Source organism: Scyliorhinus torazame, chromosome 1 (assembly GCF_047496885.1).
Source record: "Scyliorhinus torazame isolate Kashiwa2021f chromosome 1, sScyTor2.1, whole genome shotgun sequence".
Classification (NCBI taxonomy): Eukaryota; Metazoa; Chordata; class Chondrichthyes; order Carcharhiniformes; family Scyliorhinidae; genus Scyliorhinus; species Scyliorhinus torazame.
The window spans coordinates 49650569-49664113 of NC_092707.1; the positions used below are offsets into that span (position 1 = coordinate 49650569).

A 13545-nucleotide genomic window follows, 5' to 3' on the forward strand; every position below is an offset into this window, starting at 1 on the left:
AGACTGAAATGGGCGGTTCTTTGGTAGATGTGGGCGTAGAAATAGAATTTGTAAGTATACAGCTCCAGTTAGAACTACCAACTGTTGTCTGGCTTCATTTCCTTCTCTCCCGTGCTGAAATTTTTATAATAGTGCAAGATATATATATACCTGGTAGGTGCAACAGTTGTAGCTGTGTGCTGTCCATATGCAGCATAAGTAGGCTGCTGACCATAGGTGGGTTGCTGCCCATACGTAGCTTGAGGGGTGGCAGAAGTGTCATATCCAGTTGCGCTGTAAGCCTGCGCAGGTTGGCTATAAGCCTGAGGTGCAATCGGTGCACTATAACCTATTCAAAAAGTGCAGCAAAACATTATTTTCACTGCCATTCAGGATTTACACAATGCACAAAAACATAATTGAACAAAACCGGTTTTATGGTATTTTATGCTGTAACACGCAAGTACTACTCATTGAACTATATTGTGAACTAATTGGATCGAAGTGTGCATCAACGTAAAACCAGTACTGTACAGTACACATCCAACATGCAGGCTACACAAATGCAGTCATTTCTCCCCTCTGAACAGAATACAAAGACTTGCATTTATATAGTGCCTTCAATACAGTAAATGTTCCAAAGTGCTTCAGAGGCCCGAGGAAGTACATACACCGACCTAGCCAAGGAGCGATTAGGTCACATTACCAAAAGCAGTGAAAAATGTAGGTTTTGAAGGTGATCTTCAAAGAGCGAAATGGAGAGGTTTGGGAAGAGAATTCTAGAACTTGAGGCTCAGGTTAGTGAAAGCAGAGCTATCAATGGTGGAATAAGGGACGATGCACATGAGCCTGGAATCAAACAGATGGATCCTCTTTATAGTTGCCTCCCTAATTGCTGGATTTTTTTTTTTTTTTTAGTATTTCTCTCTAGCAGTTATGTTTCTTGCGCAAGACCATACAATTGGCTATTTAACAGCAATGGGCCTTCAGCCAAGGAAACATTGCTCTCCCAAACATTATGCGCATACGTCCAGATCTCAGTATAGTAATAATCCAAAAAATCAATTAATCCGTGTATCTATCCCATGGATACTGAATAAGCCAAGATAACACGTTTGCACTAGACAACAGAACGCTGCACTATATACCTGCTTTACACAATATTGTACATTTCTACCTCACTGTAGTAAGCTACACTAGAACAGTGAACACTGCACATATTCCCCTGAAGTTTGCAGTACTTAAAATAAAACATTATCCTTCTGGTTTCCAGGGCGGCACAGTGGTTAGCACTGTTGCTCACAGCACCGAGGAGCCAGGTTCGATCCCGGCCGTGTGGAGCTTGCACATTCTCCCCATGTCTGCATGGGTCTCACCCCCACAACCCATAAAGATGTAGCTAGGTGAATTGGCCACGCTAAATTGCCCCTTAATTGGGGAAAAATTATTGGTTACTCTTTTTTTTAAAAAACAATCCTTCTGGTTTCCGATGGAACAATTATCAATTTCAACTGCAGCAAAAGAAAAAAAAACCTAGAATAGAACTGGTGGAATGGAGGACATAAACATTTTCCCAGTATGCCTGCTTAAATTGTGCAGAAACCTCAGTGCAACAATAGATTATGCGATTTCAAATTTGAAATGTTACATCACTGTAAAACTACAAAACAAAGGGCCAGTGATTAAGTCGTGCTACTGACCGGTGCAAAAGGTAATTAAAAACCTCAAATTAGTCCTGCATGATTTATTTTCTCCTGTAGCATAATGATGCAATGTTAAATAAGTCCAGCGACAACACCAAGCATGCACGTCAAAATGAAGTTTCATATCTTTTGATGTAAAGCAGTAATGTGACAAAACAAACACAAATCATGCAACAATGACCAGGCACTCTAACCTGCACTTGTCCCTTCTACCCAAGCATAACAGACAGCAGTGAAAAAAAAAGATACAGGTTCAGAATATCATAAATATCCCTTTCACCTATGAAAGTACAGATAGGAGTTTTTAAAAAGTTTATAAATCATGTGACCAAACTTGTGTATTATAAACACAGATCAACTCTTACCAGTTTGAGGTTGCCCATATGCCGAAGCATATGCAGTCTGTCCGTAAGCTGCAGCTGTCTGCGCTTGAGTGTACGTCGTATCAGTGGGCTGGGTATAGGTTCCATAACTTGGCTGCGCATATGCCTAGTTGCAAATGTTTAGAAAAATAACTTAAGTCAGGTCTGCAGTAGACAAACTATGAAATTGAAGTTAATTGGCAGAATTAAAGATCTGTTGCTAGGTTAACACATTCATGAGATTGCAAAGCAGTTTTCTTAAAGTCTTACTTGGGTTGTCTGCCCATATGCTTGAGCAGGCTGAGCTGCATAGGTTCCGTACCTGTAAAGATGAACAGTGGAATTTTAAAAAACATTTTTTAGATTACCCTAAACAAAGTTTACACTGGCCAATTAGAAACAATTATTTTCCCAAAGATAACTTAATTAGGAAGCATGCTCCACCATTTGTTTAGATTATAACTAATTTGTGCCTTACTTTCCCATGTTGATATTACATTTTTTTTTTAAATTTAGAGTACCCAATTATTTTTTTTCCAATTAAGGGGCAATTTAGCGTGGCCAATCCATCTAACCTGCATATTTTTGGGTTGTGGGGGTGAAACCCACAGACACTGGGAGAATGTGCAAACTCCACACGGACAGTGACCCGGGCTGGGTTCCGGGCCGGGATCGAACCCGGGTCCTCAGTGTTGTAGGCAGCAGTGCTAACCACTGTGCCACCGTGCTGGCCCCGTTGATATTAAAGTTACAGAACTAATTAAATTAAAATCCAATTTGTTTCCCCAAGTACCCAATCAAAAGCCTTCCCTGTACTTGGAGAAAGAAAGGTTGGTCCGTTATCCAAGACGGAATTTCAAGTGGCAGTACAGTATTAAGACAGCTCAATCTACACAGACTGGAGGGCACTGCACCCAGCCCAGAATCTGACTACTACCAAAGGGAAATGGATTTTTACTATAGGCACAGGATGGCCCAACACCCACATTATCCTCTTATAACAAGCAGCCCATAGAAATGCTTGACAGGACCTGCTGAAAGGCGATTAATCTAAAGCTAGAGGAATTCAACATTAGGTCAATGATACCACCTCAGTCATGCCTCAGATGCTGGATACCTACTCCCATTTTGCCAAATCTTGTCAACTTTGGTTGAAATATCACAACAGGTCCTTGGAGGCAAAGCTATGCAAGCCAAATGGGCTTGCATTCAATTATTTGAAAGATAGCTGGTATCAGCTATTTGCACTCTATGGTTAGTGAATGGGAGGTAAGAATTCAACCACAGGAAGTGCAACATGTTAGAAAACGGATGTGCCATGTAAGTTAAGGACCAGATTCTGCTGCGATTTCTCGTCAAATACATGAGACAATATTAAGTTTAGCCTCACAATAAAGCCAAATAGGAAATCTGGAGCCACCCTGGACCCAAATTCATCAAACAATCAGACTGATCTTTCAGGAAATAGTATGAACTCGGAATGAAATTGACAAAGATATTTTTTGCATTGTAATGCGATATTTTCTACAAATAGCCATTTGCTATCTACATGCAACAAAATACCACTGAAAGGCTACGACTTATAGTAGGTTTTCAAACTTAGCTCTCTGGTAGTAAATTGATGGTTTTCTTGATTTGTTTCCCGTACATTTTTCGTAAAGCATATTCTATGACCCATAATGTTTTGCTAGAGACTAAGTTTTCAAATGAAACAGCAGTAAATATGGAATGGCAAAATTAATGTTTTTCTCTTTGTAACCCGGAGAGCACTTTCAGCAATTTAGTTTGTCACGAGTGGAAGCTAGCATTGAAATTAATGGGAAGATGTTGGTACATCAAATTATGCTAGCTTGAAGTGCCAGCATAAACACAACCCCCCTTCGGTGTACTAATCTAGTAAACAATTGGTTTTAAATAAAAATACATTGACAGTATAGATATTTGATTTTGAAGTAGCACTTACCCTTGTTGAGCTGCAGCTTGAGTGTAGGTGCTATAGTCTACAAAAAGAAAGGAGTTCCTCAACTAATTATACAAAAGTTGATTGAAATGGGTTTCTCATTTTACAATACTAGATTTTTTTTTTTTTTTTAAATAGGGTTTTCATTTTACAGGCCAAAAATTGAAATCCATTAAACTATTTGCACTTGATCAATGAAATATTACTCCCATTTTATTCAGGAAGGTATTACCCGTCAAAATACTATTAACCATCATGAGGTGGTTGGTTGGGCATCTTATAGACAATGCAATACACAGGAACAATTGTAATTCTCACCTTGCCTGAAAAGACAGATACTGTAGGTTGGATTAGGAGACTATCCTTTCTTGAAACTTTTAAGTAGCACTGTTTTAAATGGATTTTGGCATGCCTTGGTCATTGCAACACTGGCAATCTAAACAAAATGGTGCCAGAATGGCTAAATACACAGTTGCCAATGCACAAGATAAAAAGTGACCATCTTGGTCCTAAGGTGACACCATGGGAACAATTATATTGTGAACAAGGATACAACCTTGTTAGTTGTTTAAAATTTGAAGTTCAAGCCTAAAGGTAATGTTGATCCAAGTGCACAAGATCACATGGATTGAGGCCTGACTTTGTTCACCTGTGCTTGCATCACCAACATGCTGTCACCTAACCCACTGAAGACATGGACTTGAATTGGATCCTCTCTAGTCTCTAAATCAGCCCATTGTCTTAATGACGCCATTCAGGAGCTACAGACAACTTTGAGTAGTATTGCATTCAGCCACATTAAAAAAATGATATTTATTTACTAAAATATTTCAAATTAACTCGCGGCTAAACACATTTGAAATGGCAAATTTATCGGTGTCAAATATCAATTCTCAGTGTTTGATATTTAACCACTGCCTGGCTCTAGGTCACTATCCGTGTGGAGATTGCACATTATCCCTGTGGTTGCGTGGGTTTCGCCCCCCACAACCCAAAGATGTGCAGGGTAGGTGGATTGGCCATGCTAAATTGCCCCTTAATTGGAGAAAATAAAATGGGTACTCTAAATTTATAAAAAAGTATTTAACCAATGCCTAGGGCAGTACGGTGGTGTAGTGGCTAGCACTGCTGCCTCACAGCACCGAGGACCTGGGTTCAATTCCGGCCCCAGGTCACTGTCCATGTGCAGTTTGCACATTTTCCCCATGGCTGCATGGGTCTCACCCCCACAACCCAACCCAAAAAGATGTGCAGGGCAGGTGAATTGGCCATGCTAAATTGCCCCATAAATGAAAAAAAAAAATTGGGTACTCTAAATTTAAATGAAAAAAAATATTTAACCAGTGCTGGGTGGATTCCCTTTAAAAATTACTTAATTAGAAGTTGCACAAAACAGTCTACAATTGCTACACATTTGAAATGTCAAGAAAAAACCATAGGCCTTTTTTTATTACCAAAGCTGCTCAATTATACATTTACAAAATATGCTCACGCCTTACATCATATCAGTTTTTGCATCAAACTTAGTGTGCACATTTACATGCATTTAAACGTTACAAGAGAAAAAATCAGCAAAAATATTTCATTGTGTACATACATTGCAACACTGGTATGATAATTTAAGCCCTAAATCAACTGTTCCATAAATAAGTGTATTTTAAAATGCTACGTTTGTACTTGCTAGCTCTTCCTCCCACATTGAAGGGGAAAGTTAAGACACAGAAAAGCTAGTAAGTATACAAACTTACATGTATCAGAATATCTTTCTCCCACATCCTTAGGGAAGAACTATATTTTGTATTACGATATGCAATCACAAGCCTACAGAAACTTCTCCCTTTTGTGTAATCTTTTTATTGAGTTGGAATATCAGAAGCTGTAGCTTTTTGTAGAAAAAATATTGCAGGTTTTTAACCAACAGGGCTTACTGTAATAGATCTCACTTGCTATGTTTTGGTGCCTTCAAAGAAGGGGATTGAGAGTGGATAACCCATGTGCGGCTTTCATTGAGTTATGTTCTAACATTGACCTCTAGGATCAGCAGTTGCCACTTGGGTCCAGTAAAGCTTTCTTCATTCTGCCATGTCAGTCATCCAATAATATCAATTTAATACCCATTCCTCTGTGAAGTGTTATCAATGACCAAAAATGGTTTCAGGATCAGTATTAACTCACGTGTGCTAAAATAAACCAAATATCCAGAAAAGATGAATATGCAAGCCCATAATTAAAATTTGCTGCCGTTAAATTTCGATAAAATACAATAACACCATTAAGATATTTGGATGACTACTTTTCCTTTCTCACATGAGCAGCATTCGCTCAGCCCTCCGCTCCTTTCCACCAAACGTGAGATGCCCCAAGTTATGATAACATTAGCATCAGTTGAATTATGAATTTTCTAGCAGCAAAGACCACCCCCCCTCCACCCAAAACGTAAACTAAGTTGACCTGCTCATGGGCAACTGGCCCTTGAGAATTAAATGGCAGGAAGATATAAAAGGTTTAAAAATAGGCCACATGTTAGGATGCAAGGGGAAAGCTCATTCACTTTAGGTCTTCACTGTAGGGTGTGTTTGAATTGTTTAATAGCAATTAAGGTACTGCAACCGTTACTTTTTAATATACCAAATGTAGGATATGCAAATAAAAATATACCAGTCAAAAGTTTTAAATTTTATTGAATGACCAGAAGTTGAAATTATGCAGTCAAATCTTCCAACAGGCGGCCACACAGTGCCCAAGTGACTTCGTCAGTGAAAGGCACTAAACAGGACGAAAGCGCCCCATGTCCATTGACTGCAAGATTGCGAACGCTTTTGATTCGGACTAAAATCATTAGTGTCAACGAGTAACGTTCGGCACAGTACAAAAAAAAACATTTGGGCGAAAATTTCAAAGCCCGCTACATCACAAGATCAGAGAGTCAATTTAAATTGTTTCGGCAGACCCGCTGCCCCTTACAGCACCTTTTACACAAAAAACAGCGAGTTCTCAATGCGTGCGCGACTCCATTTTGGCATGGTGCCAACACCTGGAAGTCCAATTTTTAAAATAAAACAAACTAGTCAAAAAATATAAATAAGGCGGCCCACTTAAGTGATTTCTGGGGATTTTAAAGAAAAATCTCCTTTCAAAAAAAGTTAGAAAATTCCAAATGTTTTTTTTTCTCCCTTAAAAAAAAAACTTGAAGCGTACTGGACTAGGAGGAAAAACACAGAAATTAGTTCGACGGGCGACATCCTCCCACTAAAAAAAAAATGATTAAAATGCAACGAACTGGTTAATCCTCTCCCAATCCCACCCCAGATAAGTAGGCCTCAACAGATTGAAAAAAAAAAGAAAAGCACTTCCGCCCCTTCTCTCTGGCGGAGAAACTCCGCCTCGGCGGCTCCCCAAGGGCGAGGGCCGGGGACACACTGCCGGAGCGGCCCTGCCGGGCTTTGTGGCGCAGCTGCGTTCCGGGGGTTGGGCGGCTTGCGGGTGGACACATGCACCGCACGCAGAGGCCCCAACCGCCACCCGCCGGCTCCGCGTTTTTCTCCCCTCCCCCCGCGCCTCCGACACGCGATGTTTGAGGCCTTGGCCCGAATCCCCACCGCGGGGGGGGGGGGGGGGGGGGGGTGATTAAAAAAAACTCTCGGGTAATCGGTGCTGGGTGAAAGAAAATAGAGAAAGCCAATAGTATAAGAGCCGGCGGCCATCGGGGCCGTGCGAGGAAGGCCGCCGGTGGGCGCGGGCGGTCGAGCTCCTTTAAATCCAATGCCAACAGTTACAAACTCCCTCTTACCCGTCGACGCCATCTTCACCGACCTCTGACTGCCGAAACGCGCCTGCGCGGAGCCTCGCCGGACTCGACCACTTAATTTGGCGCCTTGCGCAACTCGCGCCGGAAATATTTTACAAAAAAATTTTTTTTTTAAAAAAATTCCTCCACTCGGGCGATCTCGAGTTTTTTTTCCCTTCCCCCTTCCTTTTTTTTTTCTCCCAAACGTTTCGGGGCGGGCTAACGGGATTTTTTTTTTTTTTTAATCGTTCTCCTCCCTGTAATTTCTTTTTTTTTAAATGGAAATAAACTGACGCCGAAGGGAATCTGGGCCTCTCATCTGCCGATTCGCGGCCGAGGCTTATGCTAATGAACGCGTCCACGTCGCTATTTAAAGGGCGGGCGGCGCGCTTACGTCAGAAACGTAACGCAGTAAGCCGTTCGGCTAGAACAATGGAGAGAACGCGGTGCCGTGTTTATGGTTCCGGGATGGAGTTGGTCGCGATGGAAACGCGGCCATTTTACTCTTCGCCTCGCCGCCCTCTTTCCCCTCCCCCCCCCCCCCCCCCAAATTCTGCTGCGCAAGCATTTTCCTCCCTGAATCATGTCACCTTTCCCCACCCCTCCATGTTTATCGGGCATTTGACCGTCAGGCGGCTTGCCCCCCACGAACGATCACTCGAAATAAACACCATTCTTTCCCCACCCCCATTTTTTTCATGATTACTTTTACTTCTGTTTTATCGTCAAATCCGCCCTAACATCACTATAAATTGGCAGAACGCACAAAGGCGGACGTGTTTTGGCTCGACGCCAGCTTGTGTTTTTTTGTGGGGTTATCGCGGGGGGTGAGCAGGCTCCCCGATCTGTGGAAGGCCCGGGTTTGGTCTCTCTCTCTTCCTCCTCCACCCTGCCGAAGGGAGAGCTCGGGGAAGGCCGCGCGGCCCTCGGAGTCACCGAGCACCGCCCGTCCATGTCAAGGCAGCCATGCTGAGCCCCCCCGGGACGAGGGGCTGCGGAGAGCGGCTGTGGGCTGGGATCCGAGCGGCTCGTAGCCGGGCCCCAGTGCCGATCGCCACCGCCGCTTTCCTGAGCCTCGTCCTCTTCTTGTGGCTGATTGGAGCAGAGGAGGCCTTTTGCCTGACAGCCGGCCCGCTGTTCGCTCACCGCCAAGGTAAGAGCACCCCCCCCCCTCCAAAAAAAAACCCAAAAAACCACATCCTAATCCGAGTTAAACCCCCCCCCCCAAAAAAAAAAACACACATCCTAATCCGAGTTAAACCCCCCCCCCCAAAAAAAAACACACATCCTAATCCGAGTTAAACCCCATTATCACAAACTATTTAAAACATACTCTGCTGATTTACACGTCCAAAGAGGCTAAAGTTCTGGATCAAAATGTGTGAATCTCGCTCCAGTTAAGGTGTAGAAAGGGAACAGAGACGTCCAAATGTTCCCACCACCGTTCATGTGTGGTGTTTGAAAAGGAAAGAGTGAAAAAAGCAAATCGTTGAATCTTGGGGATGCAGCTGGTTACCTGGCAGGTGTATACAGGGAAAGCCTTTTAAAGCAAGAAACTTTCCCCCTTGGCAGAGGGGAGTCAATAACCGGGTTGGGGGGGGGGGGCATAGATTTAGGGTAAGGGGCAGGAGATTTAGTGGGGATTTGAGGAAAAGCTTTTCCAACCAGAGGGTGGAGGGAATCTGGAACTCACTTCCTGAAAGGGTGGTGGAGGCGGGAGCCCTAACATTTAAGAAGCATGTAGATGAGCCCTTGGAAACACCATGGCATATAAGGCTACAGTCCACGTGCTGGAAAATGGGATTAGAATAGATAGGTGCTTGACGGCCGGCGCAGCCACGATGGGCCTTTCTGTGTTGTGAAACTATGACTAGCATAACTCCCATATCCTCCCCATACTGATCTAACTCAACATGTATTTGCAGACCTACAGTAGTTAGACTTCAGTCAAATTTCCTGTGTTAATAGTTCAAGTTGTGGCAGAAAGATGGAAATGGCTAACATTTATAGGTCTAAAGATGTTTGTACCTGTGATGCTCTTTTGCAGAACAACCAGAAACTAATCCTCAATTCTGATGCAAGGCCGTAGCCTGAAATGCCTCCACAGGCTGCCTGGCCTGCTGAGTATTTCCTGTTTCAATTTCCGATTTCCAGAAGTGGTAGTATTTTGCTTTGGCAAAAGCTAATCTGACTGCCCTGCTTTCCCCTTTTAAAGAATGCCTCACTACAGTTTTGATGTCACGAAGAAGTTGACAAACAATTACTTTGGGCAGTGTCATAATTTAAGTGCCAGTGGTTGAGTGACAGCTCTCTGACCACCAAGTAAGGTAGTTCCAATTTCAAACTCCATGGCAGGTTTGGAGTGCCGTATGCATCAAGTGATGCATTGAAATAAAATGTGATGAAATGTTAATTTTCGAGTCAGACTCTTCAACTAAAAATGGTGAAAAAGGAGGGTTGTTTTCCCCTGTGCAGTGACAAACATTTATTCTTAAACCAACAACAAAAGAAAATAACTAGTAATTCCCGTACCGGCCTCTCCGAACAAGCGCTGGAGTGTGGCGACTAGGGGCTTTTCATAGTAACTTCATTAAAGCCTACTTGTGACAATAAAGCAAGAATTATTGTATTATTACCTGGAATGGGATCATGGTGTACAAATTGATAGATGTGCTTGTATTACAAAGAAGCATAGAAAATTCCTGCTCCACCATTCAATAGAATATTGGCTGATCCTCTACCCATACCTTTGTGGCTACAAATCGTATCTATTTCCTTTTTAAATATATTCATGACATGGCCTCTGAAGCCTTTATTTTGAAAATATTTTATTAAGGCATATATAATTTTAACAACAGTTTACAAGAGGAACAATCGACAGAACAAATAACACCCACCCAACCAACAACCAAACCCAGCCAACGTGACTCACATTCACAGTTCCCCAGTCCCCCTTCCCCGCTATGTGTCTCCCAACTCAACCATCCCCCCATGCCTCTCTCCCTTTACCCCCCCCCCCTTTTTATATCAGCTGACAGTTTAAATTTTCCCAAAGAAGTCGACAAATGGCTGCCTCGGGGCGAACTCTTACATCGATCCCCTCAGGGCGAACTTGATCTTCTCCAGTCTGAGAAACCCGGCCATGTCACTTACCCAAATCCCTGATTTTGGGGTTTCTGAGTCCTCCACGTCAATATGATCCGCCTCCGGGTTACCAGGAAGGTAAAGGCCAAAACATCAGCCTCTCTAGCCCCTCGACTCCCAGGTATTCCGACACACCACAAATCGGCACTTCTTGACTTGGAACCACCCGTACCTACAATACTGTGGACATGACATCGGCAAATCCTTGCCAAAATCCCATAAGATTCGGATATGCCCAAAACATGTGGACATGATTTGCGGGCCCTATCCTCCACCCCTTCAAAGAACCTGCTCATATGGGCCACAGTTATATGTGCCCTGAGGACTACCATGAATTGTATCAGGCCAAGCCTGGCACACGAATAGGCCACGTTAACCCTATTAAGGGCATCCTCCCACAATCCCGCCTCTAATTCCTTGCCCAATTCTACCTCCCATTTTCGCTTCACCTCCCCTATTGGAGTTCCCTCCCATTCTATGAGTTCTTTATAAATTTCCGAGACCTTCACTACTCCCGCTTTTGACACTACCTTATTCTGTATCCCCTGGGGTGTAGGTACGCAAAGGTCGAGACCTGCCTCCGCACAAAGTCCCTCTGAACTCATTCCTCCCCGGGCAGCTCAAACTCCTCTTCCTAATCCTCCAAGCACAAAATGCTGCCGTCAACATACAGGTCCCCAAACTGCTCGATACCCGCCCATTGCAGTCTTCAAAACACCCCATCCAGCTCCCCCGGTTCAAACTGTGGTTGCCACAAATCGATGTCCATACCGATGCCCCCTCCACTCCCATGTGCATTTGCCACTATCCCCACATCCTCAAGGCCGCCACTACCACCAGGCTTGTGGAGTACCAAGCCGGTGAGAACGGCAGAGATGCTGTTACCAGTGCCCCTAAATTTGCACCCCTACATGAGGCCGCCTCCACCTGCTCCCATACCGACCCCTCTCCCACTATCCACTTGTAACCATTGCTATGTTCGTCGCCCAGTAGTAGTTTCTGAAATTCGGCAGGGCCAGCCCCCCTCCCCTCGACCCCACTCCAGCAGCACCTTTACCCGTGGGGTTTTACCCGCCCACACAAATCCTGAGATCACCGCGTTCACCCTCTTAAAGAAAGCCTTGGGGACAAAAATAGGCAGGCACTGAAATATGAACAAAAACCTCGAGAGAATCGTCATCTTTACCATCTGCACCCTCCCCGCCAGTGACTGCGGGACCATATCGCACCTTCTGAAGTCCCCCTTCACCTGCTCCACTAACCGAGCTAAATTCTGCTTGTGTAGCTGCTCCCACTCCCGCGGCACCTGGATATAGCAATAGCTCCCTCCCACCACCTTGAACGGCATCCCCCCAGTCTCCTCTCTTGTCCCCTCGCCTGAATCGCAAAGACCACACTTTTACCCATATTCAATTTGTACCCCGAAAACCGGCCAAATGCCCCTCAGATTCCCCATAATCGCTCCAATCCCCACCCCCAGAAATATACAAAACTAGGAAGCCGGCGTATAGCGAGACGCTGTGCTCCACCCCCGCACAATCCCTTGCCAGTCCTTTGACACTCTCAGCGCCATCGCCAGTGGCTCTATGGCCAAGGCAAACAACAGTGTGGAGAGTGGACATCCCTGCCTCGTCCCCCGGTGCAGCCGAAAATAATCGGTTTGTCTGCACACTCGCCTCCGGTGCCTGGTACAGCAACCGGACCCAGTCCACAAAACCCTGCTCAAACCCAAACCACCCCAGGACCTCCAGCAAGTACTTCCACCTGATCGAAGGTCTTCTCCACATCCATAGAACATACAGTGCAAAAGGAGGCCATTCGGCCCATCGAGTCTGCACCGACCCACATAAGCCCTCACTTCCACCCTATCCCCGTACCCAATAACCCCTCCTAATCTTTGTGGTCACAAAGGGCAATTTATCATGGCCAATCCACCTAACCTGCATGTCTTTGGACTGTGGGAGGAAACCGGAGCACCCGGAGGAAACCCACGCAGTCACTGGGAGAACGTGCAGACACCACACAGACAGTGACCCAGCGGGGAATCGAATCTGGGACCCTGGCGCTGTGAAGCCACAGTGCTATCCACTTGTGCCACCGTGCTGCCCATGGTGACCTCGACCTCCCTTCAATCGGAGGGCATCATGATCACGTTTAGCAGCCTTCTGATGTTCACAAACCCCGTCTGGTCCTCCCCGATCACCCCTGGCACACAATCCTCTATTCTCGAAGCCAAGATCTTGACCAGCACCTTGGCGTTCTCATTTAGATGGGTGATTGGCCTGTACGACCCGCAATGTTCTGGGTCCTTATCCCGCTTCAGGATGAGAGAGATCGAGTCCTGTGACATCGTCGGAGGCAGTATCTCTCGCTCCCTAGCCACATTAAACGTCCTTAACAGCAAGGGCCCCTGCACTTCTGAAAACGTTTTATAAAACTCCACTGGGTACCTATCCAGCCCTGGGACCTTGCCCGATTGCATCGCCTCCAACCCCTCCACCACTTCAAACAGCCCAGTTGGGGTGCCTATGCTCTCCACCAGCTCGTCCTCCACCTTCGGAAACTCCAATCCCTCCAAAAACCGCCTCATCATCCCCACCGGGTCCAAAA

General features: G+C 44.9%; 2 protein-coding genes across 5 annotated transcripts in view; one reads left to right on the top strand and one right to left on the bottom strand.

Moving 5' to 3' along the window:
• The window catches only part of LOC140403148 (RNA-binding protein EWS-like), a 29902-nt gene extending 21885 nt beyond the window's left edge, over window positions 1-8017 (bottom strand). Inside the window, exons 1-6 of one of the 2 annotated variants that reach the window (XM_072490962.1) lie at window positions 7795-8017; window positions 4008-4044; window positions 2315-2366; window positions 2048-2171; window positions 1877-1891; window positions 151-328 (exon numbers count right to left, since the gene is read on the bottom strand). In XM_072490962.1, coding sequence (XP_072347063.1) covers window positions 151-328; window positions 1877-1891; window positions 2048-2171; window positions 2315-2366; window positions 4008-4044; window positions 7795-7807 — 419 coding nt within the window. In that variant the 5' untranslated portion in view covers window positions 7808-8017. The remainder of the gene's footprint in view (window positions 1-150; window positions 329-1876; window positions 1892-2047; window positions 2172-2314; window positions 2367-4007; window positions 4045-7794) is intronic. The other variant, XM_072490874.1, reaches the window with a different exon arrangement.
• Window positions 8018-8366: 349 nt separating this feature from the next.
• The window catches only part of rhbdd3 (rhomboid domain containing 3), a 74007-nt gene continuing 68828 nt past the window's right edge, over window positions 8367-13545 (top strand). Inside the window, exon 1 of one of the 3 annotated variants that reach the window (XR_011938341.1) lies at window positions 8367-8944. Coding sequence is in view for 1 of the 3 variants with exons in the window: in XM_072491355.1 (XP_072347456.1) it covers window positions 8758-8944 (187 nt within the window). In the remaining 2 variants the exon portion in view is untranslated. The remainder of the gene's footprint in view (window positions 8945-13545) is intronic. The other 2 variants (XM_072491355.1, XM_072491466.1) reach the window with 2 other exon arrangements.